At 43.1% G+C, this 19,996-nt stretch overlaps 1 protein-coding gene and 2 non-coding genes across 3 annotated transcripts; all 3 read left to right on the forward strand.

Annotated features, from left to right (window-relative positions):
• The first annotated feature begins 2,358 nt into the window (after positions 1-2,358).
• On the forward strand, positions 2,359-9,454 carry LOC134326262 (tripartite motif-containing protein 16-like). The gene is made up of 7 exons (XM_063008431.1): positions 2,359-2,937; positions 3,053-3,148; positions 5,215-5,448; positions 5,637-5,796; positions 6,000-6,028; positions 6,113-6,140; positions 8,928-9,454. Exons 1-7 carry the CDS (start codon positions 2,359-2,361, stop codon positions 9,452-9,454), a joined length of 1,653 nt encoding a protein of 550 aa, XP_062864501.1.
• A 3,778-nt stretch (positions 9,455-13,232) lies between these two features.
• On the forward strand, positions 13,233-13,304 carry trnaq-cug (transfer RNA glutamine (anticodon CUG)). Its single transcript has one exon. It is a non-coding gene; the product is annotated as a tRNA-Gln (tRNA).
• A 326-nt stretch (positions 13,305-13,630) lies between these two features.
• On the forward strand, positions 13,631-13,702 carry trnaq-uug (transfer RNA glutamine (anticodon UUG)). The gene has a single exon. It is a non-coding gene; the product is annotated as a tRNA-Gln (tRNA).
• Positions 13,703-19,996: the final 6,294 nt, after the last annotated feature.

Here is a 19,996-nt window from a genome sequence, read left to right on the forward strand (position 1 = left end):
AAAACGAACATCTGTAACAGCAGCACAGATGCTCACACATATTCTACACACTCCGCCATGATATTTCGCTGTGTAACGCCCGCCGATGATGACGCTGGTCCCGCCCTTCACTATCTCTGATTGGTTTAGACATATAGATATGATTAGATATGGGCCTGTGTGTCTGTTGGTGCACCGGAGACTTTCAGAGTCACAGAGACTTTTTTTCCCCTCGAACGGCTGGTCGCAGATTGACTGTGGATGCTCGTTCACTCACAGCTGTTGAACTCATTTAGCCGCTAATATCCACCGTGTTGTAGTGGAGTGTAATCAGAGCAGTAACTGTGGCGCACGTCATCATGCACTTACATAAGCATATCGATCGAATTTGTTTAAAAATCATATCACCGTTATTGAAACATTTTCTATCGCGATATATATCGATATCGAATTATTGTCCAGCACTACTTATAACGTCATTTTTTAATGATTTTGGAACAGACGACACCAACTATAGTGATTGTGAACGTGGATTTTCTCCTCTATTATTAAACACCACTGGTTTAAGGGATGATCTGGTTTAGCTTATTGGTTTTGTGTGTATAAGAGATGAATATTTTATTGATGGGGTAATTACAATGTGTTTATGATTGTGAGTGTTATTACATCCTAAATTCTGATACTGTTGGCATGTCTTTGTAAAACAGTTTATGACTGAACCCTCATCCTCACATTCTGTAAGGTGCTGGGGATGTACACAGTGGGGGGTAAAGGGTTTTGTACTATTGTACAAAGGTTGGGGTTACTGTGTTTTATGATCATGGTTGATAGTTTATGTTTTTTGTTTTGTTGTTTCCTTTTTCTTACAGCATCAACAGTTCTCCTTAATATATAAATACTGAAGCAATGAGGAGTTCCAGTGGTTACTAGGAGATCCAATCATCCTTTACTACACACGGTTATTAAGACTGAACAACATTCTGCAAAACTCGACTGCCTTTCTAAACCAGCCTAAACCAAACCATCAGGAATTTGTTGTTAGGAGCTTCATAATAGCATAATATTACCTATTATTTATTATTTATACATTATTTATTAATTTATTTTGGTTTCAATACATCACATCAAACAACATACATTCAGTGTTAACAAGTAAAGAAGGACCCACCGTGACCCTGACCAGGTGCTAAAAATAAAAAAAACCTTACGCTGTTGTTCTCTCTCTCTCTCTCTCTCTCTCTCTCTCTCTCTCTCTCACTCCTTTAGTTCAGCAGAAGTGAAACTGATCTGATCCTGTTCTGTTCAAGTGTGGATCTGTTCCGTGTCTGTGTTTGTAGTTTTGTTGATAATTGAAGTTGATGAACGCAGGTGAGTTTATACATTTCCACACTTCTGTACATTACTGTGTATTGTTACTTTATGTAGTTCAGATTGTTGATTTGATTTAAACACACTTGTTTTGAACAGAACACTCACGAACTAAACCAGGAAGTCTTCGACATTCACCTGACATTCGAGTTTCTTTCGGCTCGTTCTCGGCTAATAAACATCCAAAAATGAGTGAAACTGCATTAACTGATTCTGCAGTAAACAAGGAATAATATAATATATAACAATCAAATATGTTTAAAATGTTTTTTCTGTAAATGTTTATTTTCTGTTATTTTGTAAATGTGAGGTTCATTTGCGTTGAAATGCTAAGGAAGTGCTAAGGGAGCGTCTACAAAGTGCATGAAGCCGAGGTGTAGTTATTACCCAGTGGCATGTACCATTCAATACAACTGTATACAGTCCTACAGTATGGGTACAGTCAAAATATATAGTGTCAACAATTCTAAAAACAATCATTTTAATATAATAAATGATGCAATAGTTACCTAGTGACATGTACCACACACTACACTTACATTACAGAAACAAACCCTACAGTATGGGTACAGTAATAAAGAATTAAAAGTAAAAAAATAACATTTATTTTCACATAACCAAGCATGTAGTAGTTAACTAGTCACTTGTACTAGTTACTACAACCACATTATGAAATTCATACAGCATGGGTACAGTAACGAATCATAAAATGTACTACAGTAACAGTACAGTAATTATAAAATATAGAAGATTAACAACAATTAAGAAACACAAATTTTTGTATGACGAAGGTTGTAAGTTGTTAACTAGTCGCATGCACTAGTTACTACAACCACAATACAAATTAAAAGTCCCACAGTATGGGTAAAATAGGTAATCAAACATTTTTAAACATTAACAAAATTCGAGAAACGTCAACATGAACATAACGCTCACGAACTAAACCAGGAAGTCTGAGCTGCTGTAAATAACTTGCTGTGTTTACTGGTGTTTCTGTTTACTTGTAGAAAAATGGCCGAGTCCAAAATTTCAGTAACTCGGGACGAGTTCAGCTGTTCGGTCTGTCTGGAAACACTGAAGGATCCAGTAACTGCATCATGTGGACACAGTTTCTGTATGGTGTGTATTAATAGCTGCTGGGATCAGGAGGATGATAAGGGAACATACAGCTGTCCACAGTGTAGACGAACTCTCACTCCAAGACCTGTTGTGAGTAAAAACATTATTCTGGCAAACGTTGTAGGGAACCTGAACAAGAGAGAAGACCAAGTTCCACTTCCTTCTGGACCTGAAGATGTGGATTGTGATTTCTGCACTGGGAAAAAATACAAAGCAGTAAAATCCTGTCTGGTGTGTTTTGTCTCTTTCTGTGAAACTCACCTTCAGCCTCATTATCAAATTCCTGCTTATAAGAATCACAAGCTGGTTGAAGCCTCCAGACGACTCCAGGATCAGATCTGCTCTCAGCATAATAAACTGCTAGAGGTTTACTGTCGTACTGATCAGCAGTGCATCTGCGTGCTGTGTACCATGGATGATCATAAAGGACATGATACAATATCAGCTGCAGCAGAAAGAACTGAGAAACAGGTAAAAATATTATACAGCTCTCTTTAACAAGTAACAACTCATTAGCATTTACACTGATGTTGTTTGTGGTGCTCGTACACAATACCAGTAAATCCTGAATTGTTATTCTGTGTAGAAGCAGCTGCTGGAGATCCAGAGAAAATTCCAGGAGAAAATCCAGAACAGAGAGAAGAAACTTTGTGAGCTGATAAACGCTGTGGAGTCTCACAAGGTAAGTTTTGTAAACAAAAAGCTCTCAGGATCAGTCCGACTCTCCTCCATTAAACCAATCTCTATTAAGAATGAGATATTTTATATCTCAGGTAACTTTGCAAGTGATTTTTGTTCATGAATTAAAAAAATTTGCCTGGCTATTTGGTGATTGATTCTTTACATATACATTTACCGCATTTTGCAGACGCCTTTATCCAAAGCAACTTACATTACAGTTACAGGATACAGTCTTAGCAATTAAGGGTTAAAGGCCTTGCTCAAGGGCCCAACAGCAGCAGCCTGGCTGTGGTGGGGCTTGAACCAGCGACCTTCTGGTTATTAGTCCAGTACATTACCACTAGGCTACTGCTTGCCCAAGTAGAAACTCACTAAAGTAGAAACCCATGATTGACCAGGTTCTTTTTCCTTATTACACATACTGGCATGGCTTGTTTGGGTGGATGTACAACCACACCGCTGACTGCACCACCATGCCACCCAACGGCAGAAAACTACTTTAAATATTATAAATAATTACATTAACATCAATCGATCATTTGGCGCAGTCTGATGGCTCGGAGTCGACATAATTGTGCGTCTTAAGCATTGATGAATGAGCAAAGCTGCGTACACACAGCGGGCAGAAATACGGTTTCTCTCCGGTGTGAACATGCTGGTTAACTCTGAACGCCCTCCTGTCAGCGAAACCCCCTTCCACACAGCAAGCACCAGTATGGCTTCTCCCATGTGTGAATGCGCTGGTGAGTTTTGAGGTGGTTGTTAAAGCTCTTCCCACAGTGTAAGCAGAAATACGGTTTCTCTCCGGTGTGAATGCGCTTGTGGGTCTTGAGGGTGCTCAGCTGAATAAAATTCTTCCCGCACTGCGTGCACTGGTACGGCTTCTCTCCGGTGTGAATGCACTGGTGCGTTCTGAGAGCGCTCAGCTGAATGAATCTCTTGCCGCACTGTGCGCACTGGTAAGGCTCCTCTACGGTGTGAATGCGCAGGTGTAGCTTGAGGGCGCTCTGCCGGTTAAAAGTCTTCTGACACTGTAGGCACTGGAATGGTCTCTCTCCGATGTGAATGAGCCGGTGCCTTTTAAGAGCACTCTGACAGCTGAAGCTTCCACAGTCCGGGCAGTAATCCACCTGTCTCTGCTTCTGCCTGTGAGAGACATTCATGTTGAGATTATCAGAGGACGTTTGCTGACCACTGCAGTTCCTCTCGTATTTAGTCTCTCCGAACGTCTCGTGTTCGTCACGGTGGCGGCTTTGGACGTACTTGTGCAGGTGATTTGCACAAGTAAATGGACACGTGGAGCAAAGGAAGGTGTTGATTATTTCTTCATCTTCCTCCTCTTTTAGCTGTTACAGAAATTAATAGAGTATCAGGAAACAGCAGCCAGGCCAGGACTGGGAGATGCTTTACAACAATTCTGAGGTTGTGCTAATAATTACAGGGTGATAAGATCAGATTAGGACTTTGACTGGGCCACCCAAGAAGATTATTGATTGTGGCTTTGGATCAAGATGCTTAAACAGAAATTACTGTATAAGATCTCTGGTAAAGACTTGAGAAGATCACTGACTTGAATTTCCCAGTCCTGGCCAGGCTGCTGTTTCCTGATACTCAAAAGAATTTCTGTAAAAGTATGCTACCACCAGCACATTGTACAGTATATATGGTGCTTTTAGGGTTTATTAGATTTAATCCACACATATAATTTTGAATTAAGGACATACAGAAGCAGGTGTGTTGTATCGAAGATCTGTGAGGAAATATAACATGCTGATAAATGCAGTAAAAACTAAAGTGATGATGAACACTGAAGAAGTGCTGAAGTTCAAGGTGGAAGGTAGAAGACTAGAACTCTTTCTTATATTTGGGAAGTAGAGTATCAAATACTGCATCATGTGGACATGATGATGATGGTAACATTTACAAGGGTATGAAAAATCAAGCCATTTAGCACCATCACCAAACTATGAGTGATAAGTCTTAGTCTGGCCAGTAGCTACATTTGAATGTGCAGGATGGACAAATATCAGAGTGAGAAACGTTTCCTCTTTCTGAATCTTCTAACAGTGTTCTGCACAGACAGCAATGGAGAACATTGAGAGGATCTGTACTGAACTAATTTACTCAATTAACAGAAGATGCTCTGAGCTAAAAGATCTGATCAGAGATCAAAAGACAGCAGAAGTAAGTCGAGCTGAAAAAGTCCTGAAACAGGTGGAGCAGCAGATTGTAGAGCTGAAGAGGAAAGATGCTGAACTGGAACAGCTTTCACATACAGAGGATCCCGTCCATTTCCTCCAGGTAACAGCACTAAAAATAAGTATATTATTGCTGCACCAGTCCAAGTAATAAATTACAGCGGTACCTTGTAACTTGATGTCCCCTAAACTCAAAATCTTTAAAACTTGATGCTTCATGTCTGTCGTCCATCATTTGTGATTCATCATCATCTTGTTGTTTCTCTGTGAACATTATCTGTCTGGATGTAGAATTTTCAGTCTCTCTCGGCTCCTGTTGGATCTGCAGAATCAGCCGCTATCACAATCAGTCCTTTCCTCTCATTTGATGATGTTACAAAGTCTGTATCTCAGCTGAGAGAGAAAGTAGAAGAATTCTGGAAAGATCAGTGTGAAAAGATACCAGATGAAGGTGAGTTCAAGCCCTCAGTGTTCCATTGTCTCCAAAATGCTTTGGTACTCAAACATTAAACAAAACAATCAAATCTACCAACATAAACATTTTACATCTAGCAACATCATTCATTTACTCATTAACCCAGTACTGGTCATGGTCACAGTGAGTCCAGGGTTGAATAAAATACACTCACACTTGGTCAGTTACTCAGACTTAAGGTAACTATAGACAAACACTGGGAGAACATGTCAAATATGTATTTACTGTGATTAGTGATTGTACTGTTACTCTTTCTGCAGTGAAGAAAGTCCGGATTACTTTACCTCCTGAACCTGAAATCAGAGAAGATTTTCTACAATGTAAGTTTCTCACAAGCACACAAACATACACAGTGCAGTGAAAAGGTATTTGTACCCCCCAGTTATCTGTATTTTTTACATATTTGTCACACTTCAGAGGTCATGAAGTTATAACAAGTAAAACAATCATTTAAACTGCTGTCTGTATATTTTTGATCCAGGAGATTTTAAGAGTCTCAATCATTCAGTCACAGAAACCATTGAAACACACACACACACACACACACACACACACACACTAACATACACCAACACACACAAACACACAAACATTTACACAGACACAGTTACAGAGACACACCCACTCACACGCATGCTTACACACTCTTACACACATTCACACGCATGTGCACACACACTTACACACTGAAACACAATTCAAAGAGCACAAAATTAGCATGACTGTGTGTTTGTTTTTTGTTGGATTGTGTGTTGCTGGTGTGTGTCTGTGTACTGTTTGAGAATGTGTAGTGTTTGTGGGGTGTCTCTGTAGGTACGTGTTGTGTTTAGGTGTGTTTGTGGGGTGTTTATGTATGTTTGTGCTGTGTTCATGTGTTTGAGTAGTATTTGTGTGTGTGTAGTGTATGTGTGTGTTTGTGCAGTGTGTGTGTAATGTACAGTGTATCACAAAAGTGAGTACACCCCTCACATTTCTGCAGATATTTAAGTATATCTTTTCATGGGACAACACTGACAAAATGACACTTTGACACAATGAAAAGTAGTCTGTGTGCAGCTTATATAACAGTGTAAATTTATTCTTCCCTCAAAATAACTCAATATACAGCCATTAATGTCTAAACCACCGGCAACAAAAGTGAGTACACCCCTAAGAGACTACACTCCTAAATGTCCAAATTGAGCACTGCTTGTCATTTTCCCTCCAAAATGTCATGTGATTTGTTAGTGTTACTAGGTCTCAGGTGTGCATAGGGAGCAGGTGTGTTCAATTTAGTAGTACAGCTCTCACACTCTCTCATACTGGTCACTGAAAGTTCCAACATGGCACCTCATGGCAAAGAACTCTCTGAGGATCTTAAAAGACGAATTTTTGCGCTACATGAAGATGGCCAAGGCTACAGGAAGATTGCCAACACCCTGAAACTGAGCTGCAGCACAGTGGCCAAGATCATCCAGCGTTTTAAAAGAGCAGGGTCCACTCAGAACAGACCTCGCGTTGGTCGTCCAAAGAAGCTGAGTGCACGTGCTCAGCGTCACATCCAACTGCTGTCTTTGAAAGATAGGCGCAGGAGTGCTGTCAGCATTGCTGCAGAGATTGAAAAGGTGGGGGGTCAGCCTGTCAGTGCTCAGACCATACGCCGCACACTACATCAAATTGGTCTGCATGGCTGTCACCCCAGAAGGAAGCCTCTTCTGAAGTCTCTACACAAGAAAGCCCACAAACAGTTTGCTGAAGACATGTCAACAAAGGACATGGATTACTGGAACCTTGTCCTATGGTCTGATGAGACCAAGATTAATTTGTTTGGTTCAGATGGTCTCAAGCATGTGTGGCGGCAATCAAGTGAGGAGTACAAAGATAAGTGTGTCATGCCTACAGTCAAGCATGGTGGTGGGAATGCCATGGTCTGGGGCTGCATGAGTGCAGCAGGTGTTGGGGAGTTACATTTCATTGAGGGACACATGAACTCCAATATGTACTGTGAAATACTGAAGCAGAGCATGATCCCCTCCCTCCGGAAACTGGGTCGCAGGGCAGTGTTCCAGCATGATAATGACCCCAAACACACCTCTAAGACGACCACTGCTTTATTGAAGAGGCTGAGGGTAAAGGTGATGGACTGGCCAAGCATGTCTACAGACCTAAACCCAATGGAACATCTTTGGGGCATCCTCAAGCGGAAGGTGGAGGAGCGCAAAGTCTCGAATATCCGCCAGCTCCGTGATGTCGTCATGGAGGAGTGGAAAAGCATTCCAGTGGCAACCTGTGAAGCTCTGGTAAACTCCATGCCCAGGAGAGTTAAGGCAGTTCTGGGAAATAATGGTGGCCACACAAAATATTGACACTTCAGGAACTTTCACTAAGGGGTGTACTCACTTTTGTTGCCGGTGGTTTAGACATTAATGGCTGTATATTGAGTTATTTTGAGGGAAGAATAAATTTACACTGTTATATAAGCTGCACACAGACTACTTTTCATTGTGTCAAAGTGTCATTTTGTCAGTGTTGTCCCATGAAAAGATATACTTAAATATCTGCAGAAATGTGAGGGGTGTACTCACTTTTGTGATACACTGTATGTGTGTGTTTGTGTGTATGTTTAGTGTTTGTAATGTATGTGTGATTGTGTAGAGTCTGTATGTGTAGGGTTTGTATGGGTTTGTGTGTGTTTGAGTAATACTTATGTGTATGTGTAGTGTGTGTGTATTTGTGCAATGTTTGTGTAATGTATGTGTGTGGTTGTGTAGTGTTTGTGTGTGTTTGAGTAGTACTTATGTGGTGTCTGTGTATTTCTGCAATGTTTGTGTAGTGTGTGTTTGTTGTGTTCATGTGTGTTTGAGTAGTATTTGTGCATGTGTAGTGTCTGTGTATTTGTGCAGTGTTTGTGTAAGGAATGTGTGTGTTTGTTTAGTGTCACACTCTCTCACACACACACTTAGACATACACACACCACTGTACACACACACACACAGACAATTTACACACAAACTGTACACACACACTACACACACACTACACACACACTGTATACACACAGACAATTTACACACACTGTACACTCTCTCTTCTATGTTAATTGGTTTATTTTGTGTTTCCTCTCCAGATTTTTGTCGGTTCACACTGGATCCAAACACAGTAAATAAAAACCTCTGTCTGTCTGAGGAGAACAAAGTGGTGACCCGCAGTGAAACATTACAGTCGTATCCTGATCATCCAGATAGATTTGACCAATTCCAGGTTGTGTGTAGAGAAAGTGTGAGTGGACGCTGTTACTGGGAGGTTGAGCTGAGTGGGATTAATTGTATAGCAGTGTCATATAAAAGCATTAGCAGGAAGGGAGGTGGTGATGAGTGTGTGTTTGGACGGAATGATCAGTCCTGGAGTTTGTTCTGTTTTCCATTCAGATTTTTATTCAGGCACAATAACAAAGAGACTAAAATTCCCATAATGCCGAGTTCCTCTAGAATAGGAGTGTATGTGGATTATGAAGCAGGAACTCTGTCCTTCTACAGCGTCTTTGATACAATGAAGCTCCTTCACAGAGTTCAGACCACGTTCACTCAGCTCCTCTACCCGGGGTTTAGTGTTGGTTTAGAATCAAAAGTGAAACTGTCAGATTTAACAAATTAAATGTAAGTGAAATGTGTAAAGTGAACATGTAACAATTAACTGTTTAAGTGATTTTAGAATCTGTGAGGCAGTGATACATTTATGAAGATTTTCTTTTTCAATTCATTAACCATTTATTCAGTGCTGTGAAAAAGGTATTTACCCCCTTTCCTGATTTCTTCTTTTCTTAAATATGTATTATCTAAATGAATTCAGATATTAAAACTAAATTAAACAAAAGACAAACTAAATATTATATATTTATATATATATATACAGTACAGGCCAAAAGTTTGGACACACCTTCTCATTCCTGTGGTTTTTCTTAATTTTTTTTAAATTTTCTACATTGTAGATTAATACTAAAGACATCCAAACTATGAAGGAACACATATGGAATTATGTAGTAAACAAAAAAGTGTTAAACAAACCAGAATATGTTTTATATTTTAGATTCTTCAAAGTAGCCATATTTTGCTTTAATGACAGATTTGCACACTCTTTGAAATTTTCTCAACCAGCTTTATTAGGTTTCCACTTGGAATGGTTTTCAATGAATGTTTGTGCCTTGTCTAGAGTGAATTTTTGGAATTTGTTGCTTTTTTAATGTGTTTGAGACCATCAGTTGGGTTGTGCAGAGGTAGAGTTGGTAAAATATAAAACATATTCTGGTTTGTTTAACACTTTTTGGTTCACTACATAATTCTTCATAGTTTGGATGTCTTCAGTATTAATCTACAATGTAGAAAATAAAAATAATCAAGAAAAAACATTGAAGAGAAGGTGTGTCCAAACTTTTGGCTGGTGTGTCCAAACTTTTGGCCTGTACTGTATATATTATATTATATATATATATTTAATAAAAACATAAAAGAGAAAATGTGTGTACATTACAAAATGGTAAATGTGATTCTCCTCTGTAAATCCCCTGTTCTCTTGGCTAAAGGTGGTTTATAGAGTGTTTCTCCATTCTGGTCTCTTATCTTCTCCAAGTTTGAGAAAGGTTCTCCATGGTGTGTTTACCTTGTTGTCTAAAGATCTTCGGTTTAAAACTTTTACACACACTTGATATATACTGAACAAAAATATAAACGCAACAATTTTGTTTTTGCTCCCATTTTTCATGAGATGAACTCAAAGATTTAAGACTTTGTCTATGGACACAAAAGGCCTTTTTCTCTCAAATATTGTTCACAAACTTGTCTAAATCTGTGTTAGTGAGCATTTCTCCTTTGCCGAGATAATCCATCCACCTCACAGGTGTGGCATATCAAGATGCTGATTAGACAGCAGGAATATTGCACAGGTGTGCCTTAGGCTGGCCACAATAAAAGGCCACTCTAAAATGTGCAGTTTTACTGTATTGGGGGATCTGGGGGGGTCAGAAAACCATTGTTGTGCTGTTCATCCACGACCATCACCTCATGTTGCAGCCTAAGCACCTGTGCAATAACCATGCTGTCTAATCAGCATCTTGATATGCCACACCTGTGAGGTAGATGGATTATCTCGGCAAAGGAGACTTAAGTGCTCACTAACACAGATTTAGACAAATTTGTGAACAATATTTGAGAGAAAAAGGCCTTTTGTGTACATAGACAAAGTCTTAGATCTTTGAGTTCAGCTCATGAAAAATGGGAGCAAAAACAAAAGTGTTGCGTTTATATTTTTGTTCATATCTATTAGGGCTGTCACGCGATTACAATTTTTAATCAATATTAATCGCGATTAAAGAACAAAATTAATCGCAAACTAATAACTAAGTACAATTTGAACAGTTATGCAAATTTTTTTATTGCAAGAACATGTTTACCAATAAAAACATTTATAAAATTATGACAAAATTATTAAATGTAAATTATTTTTAGAAAGCCATCCAATGCCTATATAGAGTTGTTAACAGCTACCATCTTTCAGTCAGTTTTTTAAAATTATCTGTTCACATTATCTGGTAAAAGTGAGGATCTTTTTCTGTTCATAACCCTGCCACTGAGAACAGGCGCTCATATTATGAACCATTTCTAGATGCAACACCAGTGGCATAACTAAAAACTCAAGGGCCCCAGTGCAAAAAAAATGTTGGGCCCCCTCAACAAATTGCATATGTTTTTGTCCGTAGTTTTTTTCTGCCATTGTAATTCACACTAGAACTATTTATCCTTAAAAAGGGCTGTTCTAAGAAAAAGAATGTTGTTTTCTAATGTTTCACCTGTCATGTAATGTGAATACAAATATATTGTCTGGCCCTTTAAGAATGTTAAGTGTGCTATGCTAGGGCATAGGGAGCAAGTGTGTAGGGAAGATATCAGAATTGACCGTCTCCGGCTGTGTTTATTTTGTTCTGCTTCATGCACTTTTAAGGAACTCAAATTACCACAGAGACACATATTTACATGGCACAAACAGCCCAATAAAATTAGTTTGATTAAAATCTCGATTAATTTTTTTAATCGCGATTAAAATTTTAACGAGTTAATCGCATTAATTAACGACAACCCCTAAATATACCTAAACTAACAATCTGTACTTTAAACTCAGCTAGGACATGCAGTGTTTAAGATATTTCATATACTTACATTGGTATGAGGAGATCAGTTCAGATGATTGAACAGGAAGTTGAAGCTGAATATGAAAGAGGGACAGGTATAAGTACAGAAGGTAAAATAGTTGTATTATCAAATGATATAATTACAAATTACTGTTTAAAAAGTACACAGTGGCATCAGGCCACATGTTTACCTCATGTTTGACATCTGTACTATTTGATTATTTAATTGATAGTGAAGTCACTTACCTGAGGAAAGTGAAAATTTAGATGACTTATGAAGATAGTTATGATATTGCAGTTGTAATTGTATATGTCATAATTATTTATGTGTACTGTAGGGGAAAAACAGATATTGAATACATTGAATTCATTTATTTTTAAAAAATTTCAGCAGTCAATTAACAATTACTAATCAATAAAACAATCACAGTTTAATATAATTAAAGTAAATGTGTAAAATATTCTGAACCAAATAAATAAGAGCAAAAGATACAATGTATTGATATTACTGTAATGTATGTATAGTATTTAATCTAACACATCAACTAACACACTATAACACTATCATATAAATATGCCATAGATTGCACAAGAAATGAAATCAAACCTTTCACTTGAAACTAAAAAATACTACAATTCAAAAATAAAATATGGAGACTTAGTAAGTTAATTCACTTTAACTCAGAATTAACGAAAACTCGAGATTTTCCTTTCCAGAAACCGAGATTAACTGGTCTAATTATTAATCTTTGTGCTCAATTCTTCATTAAATAACATTTCTTTTTATGGTGTAATGGTTAGCACTCTGGACTCTGAATCCAGCGATCTGAGTTCAGATCTCGGTGGAACCTGCCTTCATTTAGGTAAAAACACTGTTATCAATGCTGAGAAGACAATAGTGTTTCACATATGACTGCTCTATGCCGAATTAGAACACAAAGTGGCAAGTCATTGTTTACAGCGCCATCTACCGACCAACTGCGTCCTGAACTTAGTGCAATTTTCCGTGAGTTGAACGTTTTGTTGTGATTTTGATACTTGGGTGGCAATGTTTAACTAAAATAACTTTTATTTAGTTTTTAAAACTTCTAAATTACCTCAGTTTTTTCAACTGATTTCAATTAATTATATCAATCACGTAAGTTTAAATATAAATAACTTGAGATGTAAAAGTAAAGTCTAAAGTTGTATATTTTTGCTTTATTTACTCAGCAAATGTCGAATCATTACGTTTAGTTTTTGTGGTGTCAGGGTTCCATGGTGTAATGGTTAGCACTCTGGACTCTGAATCCAGTGATCCGAGTTCAAATCTCGGTGGGACCTTACTGCTTTTATTTGGGGCCCGGTGTGAGGTCCAAGATTGAGAAACATTAGCAGTTTCAGGATGGTAGCATTCAGCTCATGTGCAGTACAACAGAGCATCGCAATTGCTTGTGCTAGTTTAGAGTCACCTTAAATGACATGTTAATTTCCATCCATTCATCCAGCTTGAATATCATAATAGCACTAGTAGTGTTATAGTGTTCCACATGTGACTGCTCCATCCCATAATATAATCGCAAATGATTGTTTACAGCGACATCTAACAGCCAACTTGCTCTTAAATGACTAATTATTCATTTTTGGGCTTAAATAAGACCTCACTGTGTGGTTCCATGGTGTAATGGTTAGCACTCTGGCCTTTGAATCCATTGATCCGAGTTCAAATCTCGGTGGAACCTGGCTTTATTTAGGTAAAAACCCTGTTATCAATGCTGAGTAGAGAATAGTGTTCCACATGTGACTGCTCTATGCCCAATTGTAATACCAAAAGGCAAATCATTGTTTACAGCGCCATCTACCAGCCAACTGGGTCCTAAACTTAGCTTTAGAGGTTTAGAAACGTTAGCAGTATCAGGATGGTAGACGTTCAGTGCATGTGCAAGTACAACAGAGCGCTTGTGGGGTGTAGACCACGATTACTTGTGCTAGTTGTGTCGACCAGGCAGATCACCATTCAGGAAGGTATATCAGTGCCAAAATACGAGCCAGTTTGTTCAGTAAAACTTTATAAGCCAACAGCAGCAAATAAACTTTAGAGTCACCTTAGATTACATGTTAACTTCCATCTATCCATCCATAAATACCATAAACACTACGTACAAAACATGTGGAGCTATTCTTACTATAGTAAAACACACTGAATGTTATAAGGAGAAGCGGAGGACCCAAGAATGCAGAGAAATATATATATTTATTTGTTATAAACAATATATATTTTATAAAACACAAAATTGGAAAAGGATAACAAAAAACAAATCGGGAGAACCCCGATTGAAGCCGCAGGCGCCGCAGGCAACTGAAAAAGACAAAAATGAAAAATATATAAATAAACACAATACCGCGAGTCACGAACCCGGATCGCCGGCGTGCGAGGCGTTCGTGTACTCACAGAGCTATCTACTAGCTGGAGAAAAAGGGGGAAGTCTCGCGCTTAAAAGGCGCCGAGAACAAACGGTCCCAAAACACGGAGAAGAGAAACCAAAACCGAAACCGGCAAGAGTTTCGGAGTTTCTCGGACCAGCGCTGTCACCAGCTTCGCACCGCTGAGCTGGGAGGAAACCGATCTGCTAAGGGGGAAAAAATAGAGAACACAAAAAGGTTACTGCGCGGATCCGAACCGACGCTGACAGCGCCACAAACAAACGCTTAGCCCACTAGGCTAAGCTGGCACTGAAGGGTCCGCCTAATTTAGCGGATAAGATCTCTTCGCTGTACCGGCGGCTAGGCTAACGTTAGCCACCAGCTAACGGATACAGAGGAGATCTGGCAAAAAGCGAGGAACAGAACAGCAGCGCGAGGACTGCGCGGGGTCGCACCGATCTTTCCCTACCTGGAAAAGAAAACCCTATTTACCTCTGTCTTTCAACATACACACCCGACCATTCTAGTAATGCCCGGGGATACCGAACTGACCCTGAAAAAAGGGGTGCGACTGCACAGCCATGCGTGTGAAAACAAGAGAGAAGGTGCGACGCCTACAGCTATGCGAGGCTCACTTAAATAGCGCGAGTGCAGCTGCAGGTCGTTGCACTAATTAGGCAGCCTCCTATTTAAAGCTTTGCTGTTCTGTGCTCTGTAACACCTGCGACGCTGGGAGCTGGTGGTGCGTTCACCAGACGCCGCAGGTACCCTAACAGAACCCCCTCCTCTAGGGACAGCTCCTGAGGTCCCAAGATCCGCTGCCTGGTTCCGTCGGAACTCGCGGATCAGTTCCGGGTCCAGGATATGACGAGCCGGTACCCACGAACATTCCTCGGGGCCAAAACCCTCCCAATCCACCAGGTATTGGGTGCTACCCTGCACTCTCCTGCTATCCAGGAGGCGGCGCACCGTGAATGCAGGGGCACCCTGGATGATACGAGGGGCGGGAGGTTGGGGAGGGGGTATAGCTCCCTCGCACGCAAATGGGCGAAGTTGGGAGACGTGGAAGGTTGGATGCGCCTTCATCCTGGGAGGTAGCTCCAACCTATATGTCACCGGGTTTATCCGTCTTACCACCTTGAACGGGCCAATATACCTCGGCGCCAGCTTATGAGGGGTACCTTTGACGGGGAGATCCCTCGTCGACAGGAGGACTCGTTGGCCCGGCCGGAACGTAAGAGCCGGCTGCCGTCTGCGGTCAGCATTGCGCTTCATGGTGCGCTGGGAGGCCAGAAGAGCCTCTCTTGCTTTCCGCCAGGCGGCACGGCAGCGACGGATATGTTGCTGCACAGTTGGGACCGCAACCTCTTGTTCCTGATCGGGAAACAGCGGAGGCGGGTATCCAAACTGTGCCTCAAACGGTGACATACCAAGTGCGGCGTGGTGCAGGGTATTGTGGGCAAATTCAGCCCACAACAGTTTATCCGCCCAAGTGGCTGGATTCCCTGCAGTTAAGCACCGAAGCATCTTGCCTAGGTCTTGAATGACCCGCTCTGACTGCCCGTTGGACTCAGGATGGTATCCTGAGGATAAACTAGCCGTCGCCCCGAGGAGTTGACAGAAGGCTCGCCAGCACTGACTCACAAACTGCGGGCCCCGATCCGACACAATGTCGGATGGGACCCCATGTGTTCTCACCACATGTTGCAGTATCGCCTGAGCGGTAGTCATGGCAGACGGGAGCTTGGGCAGCGGAACAAAGAGGCAAGACTTGGTGAACCGGTCAACAATCACCAGTACTACCGTGAATCCCCTGGATCTTGGCAAACCTGTCACAAAATCCAGTGCCAGATGGGACCATGGTCTGGAGGGCACTGGCAATGGATGGAGTAGTCCCCGTGGACGCTCTCTAGTGCTTTTATTTGTAGCACAGACAGCGCAGGTGCGGACAAAGTCCTTCACCTGACTCTCCATCCCCGGCCACCAAAACCTTCGGCGTAGCAACACCAGGGTCTTAAAGACTCCTGGGTGAGCCGCAAATGGGGACGCATGGGCCCATTCAAACACCTGCCGGCGAACTGTTGTTGGAACAAACAGTCGGTCAGGCGGACCTCCACCTGGGTCGGGCTCCACAAACTGAGCGTCCCGGACAACCTTGAATATGCCCCATGTGACCGGGGCAGCAATCTGACTCGCAGGGATGATGGGATCAGGCTCGGTTTCAGGTCTGGTCGGCTCCCACTGCCTGGATAAGGCATCCGGCTTACCGTTTTTCGACCCTGGTCTATAAGACAGAGTGAACTGGAAACGACCAAAAAAAAGGGACCAGCGAGCCTGACGAGAATTCATCCTCTTCGCTTGCTGGATAAACGACAGATTTTTATGGTCTGTCCAGACAAGGAAGGGATGTTTCGCCCCCTCAAGCCAATGTCGCCACTCATCCAGCGCTAGCTTGATGGCCAGAAGCTCCTTGTCTCCTACCGGGTAGTTACACTCGGCAGGAGTTAAACGGTGCGAAAAGAAGGCGCAAGGGTGGAGCTTCTTTTCTGGGCCCACTCTCTGGGAAAGCACTGCCCCAACCCCGACATCAGAGGCGTCCACTTCTACAATGAAAGGTTCCTCTGGATCGGGCAACTGCAACACGGGAGCAGTGGTAAGGAGAGCTTTCAGCCTGTTAAAGGCTTGTTGGGCTTGCACCGTCCATTTAAACGGACCCTTCCCAGTAAGGACCGTTAAAGGAGCGGCGACCGTACTAAAGTTCCGTACGAAACGCCTGAAAAAGTTTGCAAAGCCCAAAAACCTTTGCACCTGGCGTACGGAACAGGGAGTTGGCCAATCCTCCACTGATTTGATTTTAGCCGGATCCATTCGGAGGGCGCCCTGAGAAACAATAAACCCCAAAAATGAAATAGTTGGGGCATGGAAAACGGACTTCTCCAGCTTGACAAACAAATGGTGGTCGAGCAGAAGCTGGAGAATCCGGCGGACATGCCTCACGTGTTCCTCGATGGACCGGCTAAAAATTAGGATATCGTCTAGATAAACGTAGACGTATCTATCAAGGGCCTCTCGCAGAGCCTCATTGATGAAGCGTTGGAAGACTGCAGGGGCATTCATTAACCCAAAGGGCATCACTAGATATTCATAGTGTCCCGTGGGCGTAATGAACGCAGTCTTCCACTCATCCCCTCGCCTGATCCGAATCAGGTTATACGCGCTGCGTAAATCAAGCTTCGAAAAAATGGAAGCTCGCTGAAGGGCTTCGAAAGCCGTGGCCATCAGCGGCAGCGGATACCGATCCTTGATCGTTATGGCGTTCAGACCCCGATAGTCAATGCAAGGGCGCAAGGTCCCGTCCTTCTTCCCAACAAAGAAGAACCCAGCCCCAGCTGGGGAGGACGAAGGACGAATGAAGCCCTGTTGGAGCGCTTCCCTAACGTACTCCTCCATGGCGGTCTTCTCGGGTCCCGACAGGGAGAAAAGACGCCCCCTAGGAGGAGATGTACCGGGGAGCAGATTTATAGCACAATCAAAGGGTCTGTGGGGGGGCAAGTCCCGCGCCCGGGACTTGCTAAAAACCTCATGAAGATCATGGTAAACAGGTGGTACCCGGGCCAGATCAGGGGCTATCGCGTCAGGCGATGGCGATGCCGGCGAGAGGCTAGCTGGCAACAAGCATGCATCCTGGCACCGCGTTCCCCAGGCAAAGATTGACCCAGTTACCCAGTCAATTTGGGGATTGTGCCTCCTAAGCCACGAGTGCCCTAGAACCACCTGGAGCTGAGGGACCTGAGTCACCAAGAAGGTGATCCGCTCCTCGTGGTTCCCCAGACGCATTGTAAGAGGAGGCGTCTGGTGGGTGATGGGACTACCGGCCACCGCTCGGTCGTCCACAGCGTGAACCGTGATGGGTACTCGTAGCGGTCGGAGCTCAATCCCCAACCTGCGCACCAGGCAGCGATCGATGAAACTTTCGACCGCGCCCGAATCAATACAAACCTTGAGCTCCACGTTCCCCGAACCCCAATGCAATGACACGGTAAGAAACAAACCATGATCAGGGATGTTGGATCGGCTCACCCTCGACTCCCTGCCTTGAGAGTGGCCTACTCGTTTAACCGAGCACGGGCCCTCAGGGCGGAGTCGGGAGATGGTGGTGTGGCCGCCCTAGCTGATCCCAATTGCATGGGTTCAGGGTCCTGGTCCCGCAACGGCGGTCGGGGTGCGCCCTGGAACCGTGGTGGATGCAACCCTCGCTCCCGAGCCCGCTGTCGGAGCCTGGTGTCAATGGTGGTTGCAAGGAGGTAAAAGGCCTTAAGCGAAGTGGGGAGCTCACGAGTGGCCAACTCGTCCTTAATTTTTTCCCCCAGCCCGCGATGGAAAATCGCAATTAATGCGCCCTCATCCCACCCACATTCAGCCGCTAGAGTGCGAAACTCTATTACAAAGTCAGCTACCGAGCGCCCCCCTTGGGACAGCTCGAGTAGCCGAGGGCCCGCCTCTCTTCCACCCATAGGGTGGAAAAAAGTGTCCTTAAGAGCCTCCGTGAAGGCGCGCTCTGAAGAACACTCGGGTGCACTCTGCTCCCAGAGGGCAGTGGCCCACTCTAGGGCTTTACCTGTGAGTAGTGAGATTATGAACGCAACTTTGGAGCGCTCAGATGGAAATCTAGAGGGTTGCAATTCGAATGTCAGGGAACATTGCAGGAGGAAACCCCGGCATTTCTTTGCCTCCCCTGAAAAACGTTCAGGGGGTGGGATGGGGGTCTCTACCCCGGCTGATGCCCCAGAATGAACAGGGGCCTGGGTCTGGCTGTTTGAACTGGCGCCCAGCGTAGGCAGCAGCTGGGCGATCTCAGACAAACGCTGAGCCAGCTCATTGAGAGCCAGCTCGTGTCTCCCTAACGTTATCCCCTGGTGACGTAGGACGTCGGATACAGGGGGGATCTCTGCTGGGTCCATGATTGGTCGCACCTTACTGTTATAAGGAGAAGCGGAGGACCCAAGAATGCAGAGAAATATATATATTTATTTGTTATAAACAATATATATTTTATAAAACACAAAATTGGAAAAGGATAACAAAAAACAAATCGGGAGAACCCCGATTGAAGCCGCAGGCGCCGAAGGCAACTGAAAAAGACAAAAATGAAAAACATATAAATAAACACAATACCGCGAGTCACGAACCCGGATCGCCGGCGTGCGAGGCGTTCGTGTACTCACAGAGCTATCTACTAGCTGGAGAAAAAGGGGGAAGTCTCGCGCTTAAAAGGCGCCGAGAACAAACGGTCCCAAAACACGGAGAAGAGAAACCAAAACCGAAACCGGCAAGAGTTTCGGAGTTTCTCGGACCAGCGCTGTCACCAGCTTCGCACCGCTGAGCTGGGAGGAAACCGATCTGCTAAGGGGGAAAAAATAGAGAACACAAAAAGGTTACTGCACGGATCCGAACCGACGCTGACAGCGCCACAAACAAACGCTTAGCCCACTAGGCTAAGCTGGCACTGAAGGGTCCGCCTAATTTAGCGGATAAGATCTCTTCGCTGTACCGGCGGCTAGGCTAACGTTAGCCACCAGCTAACGGATACAGAGGAGATCTGGCAAAAAGCG

This window comes from Trichomycterus rosablanca, chromosome 14, assembly GCF_030014385.1.
Source record: "Trichomycterus rosablanca isolate fTriRos1 chromosome 14, fTriRos1.hap1, whole genome shotgun sequence".
In the NCBI taxonomy this organism is placed as follows: Eukaryota; Metazoa; Chordata; class Actinopteri; order Siluriformes; family Trichomycteridae; genus Trichomycterus; species Trichomycterus rosablanca.

Coding starts and splice junctions, on each gene's coding strand:
- LOC134326262 (XM_063008431.1), top strand. CDS start 2,359: ATGGCCGAGTCCAAAATTTCAGTAACTCGGGACGAGTTCAGCTGTTCG. Junction 2,938..3,052: donor CAGAAAGAACTGAGAAACAG/GTAAAAATATTA, acceptor TATTCTGTGTAG/AAGCAGCTGCTGGAGATCCA. Junction 5,449..5,636: donor ATCCCGTCCATTTCCTCCAG/GTAACAGCACTA, acceptor GTCTGGATGTAG/AATTTTCAGTCTCTCTCGGC.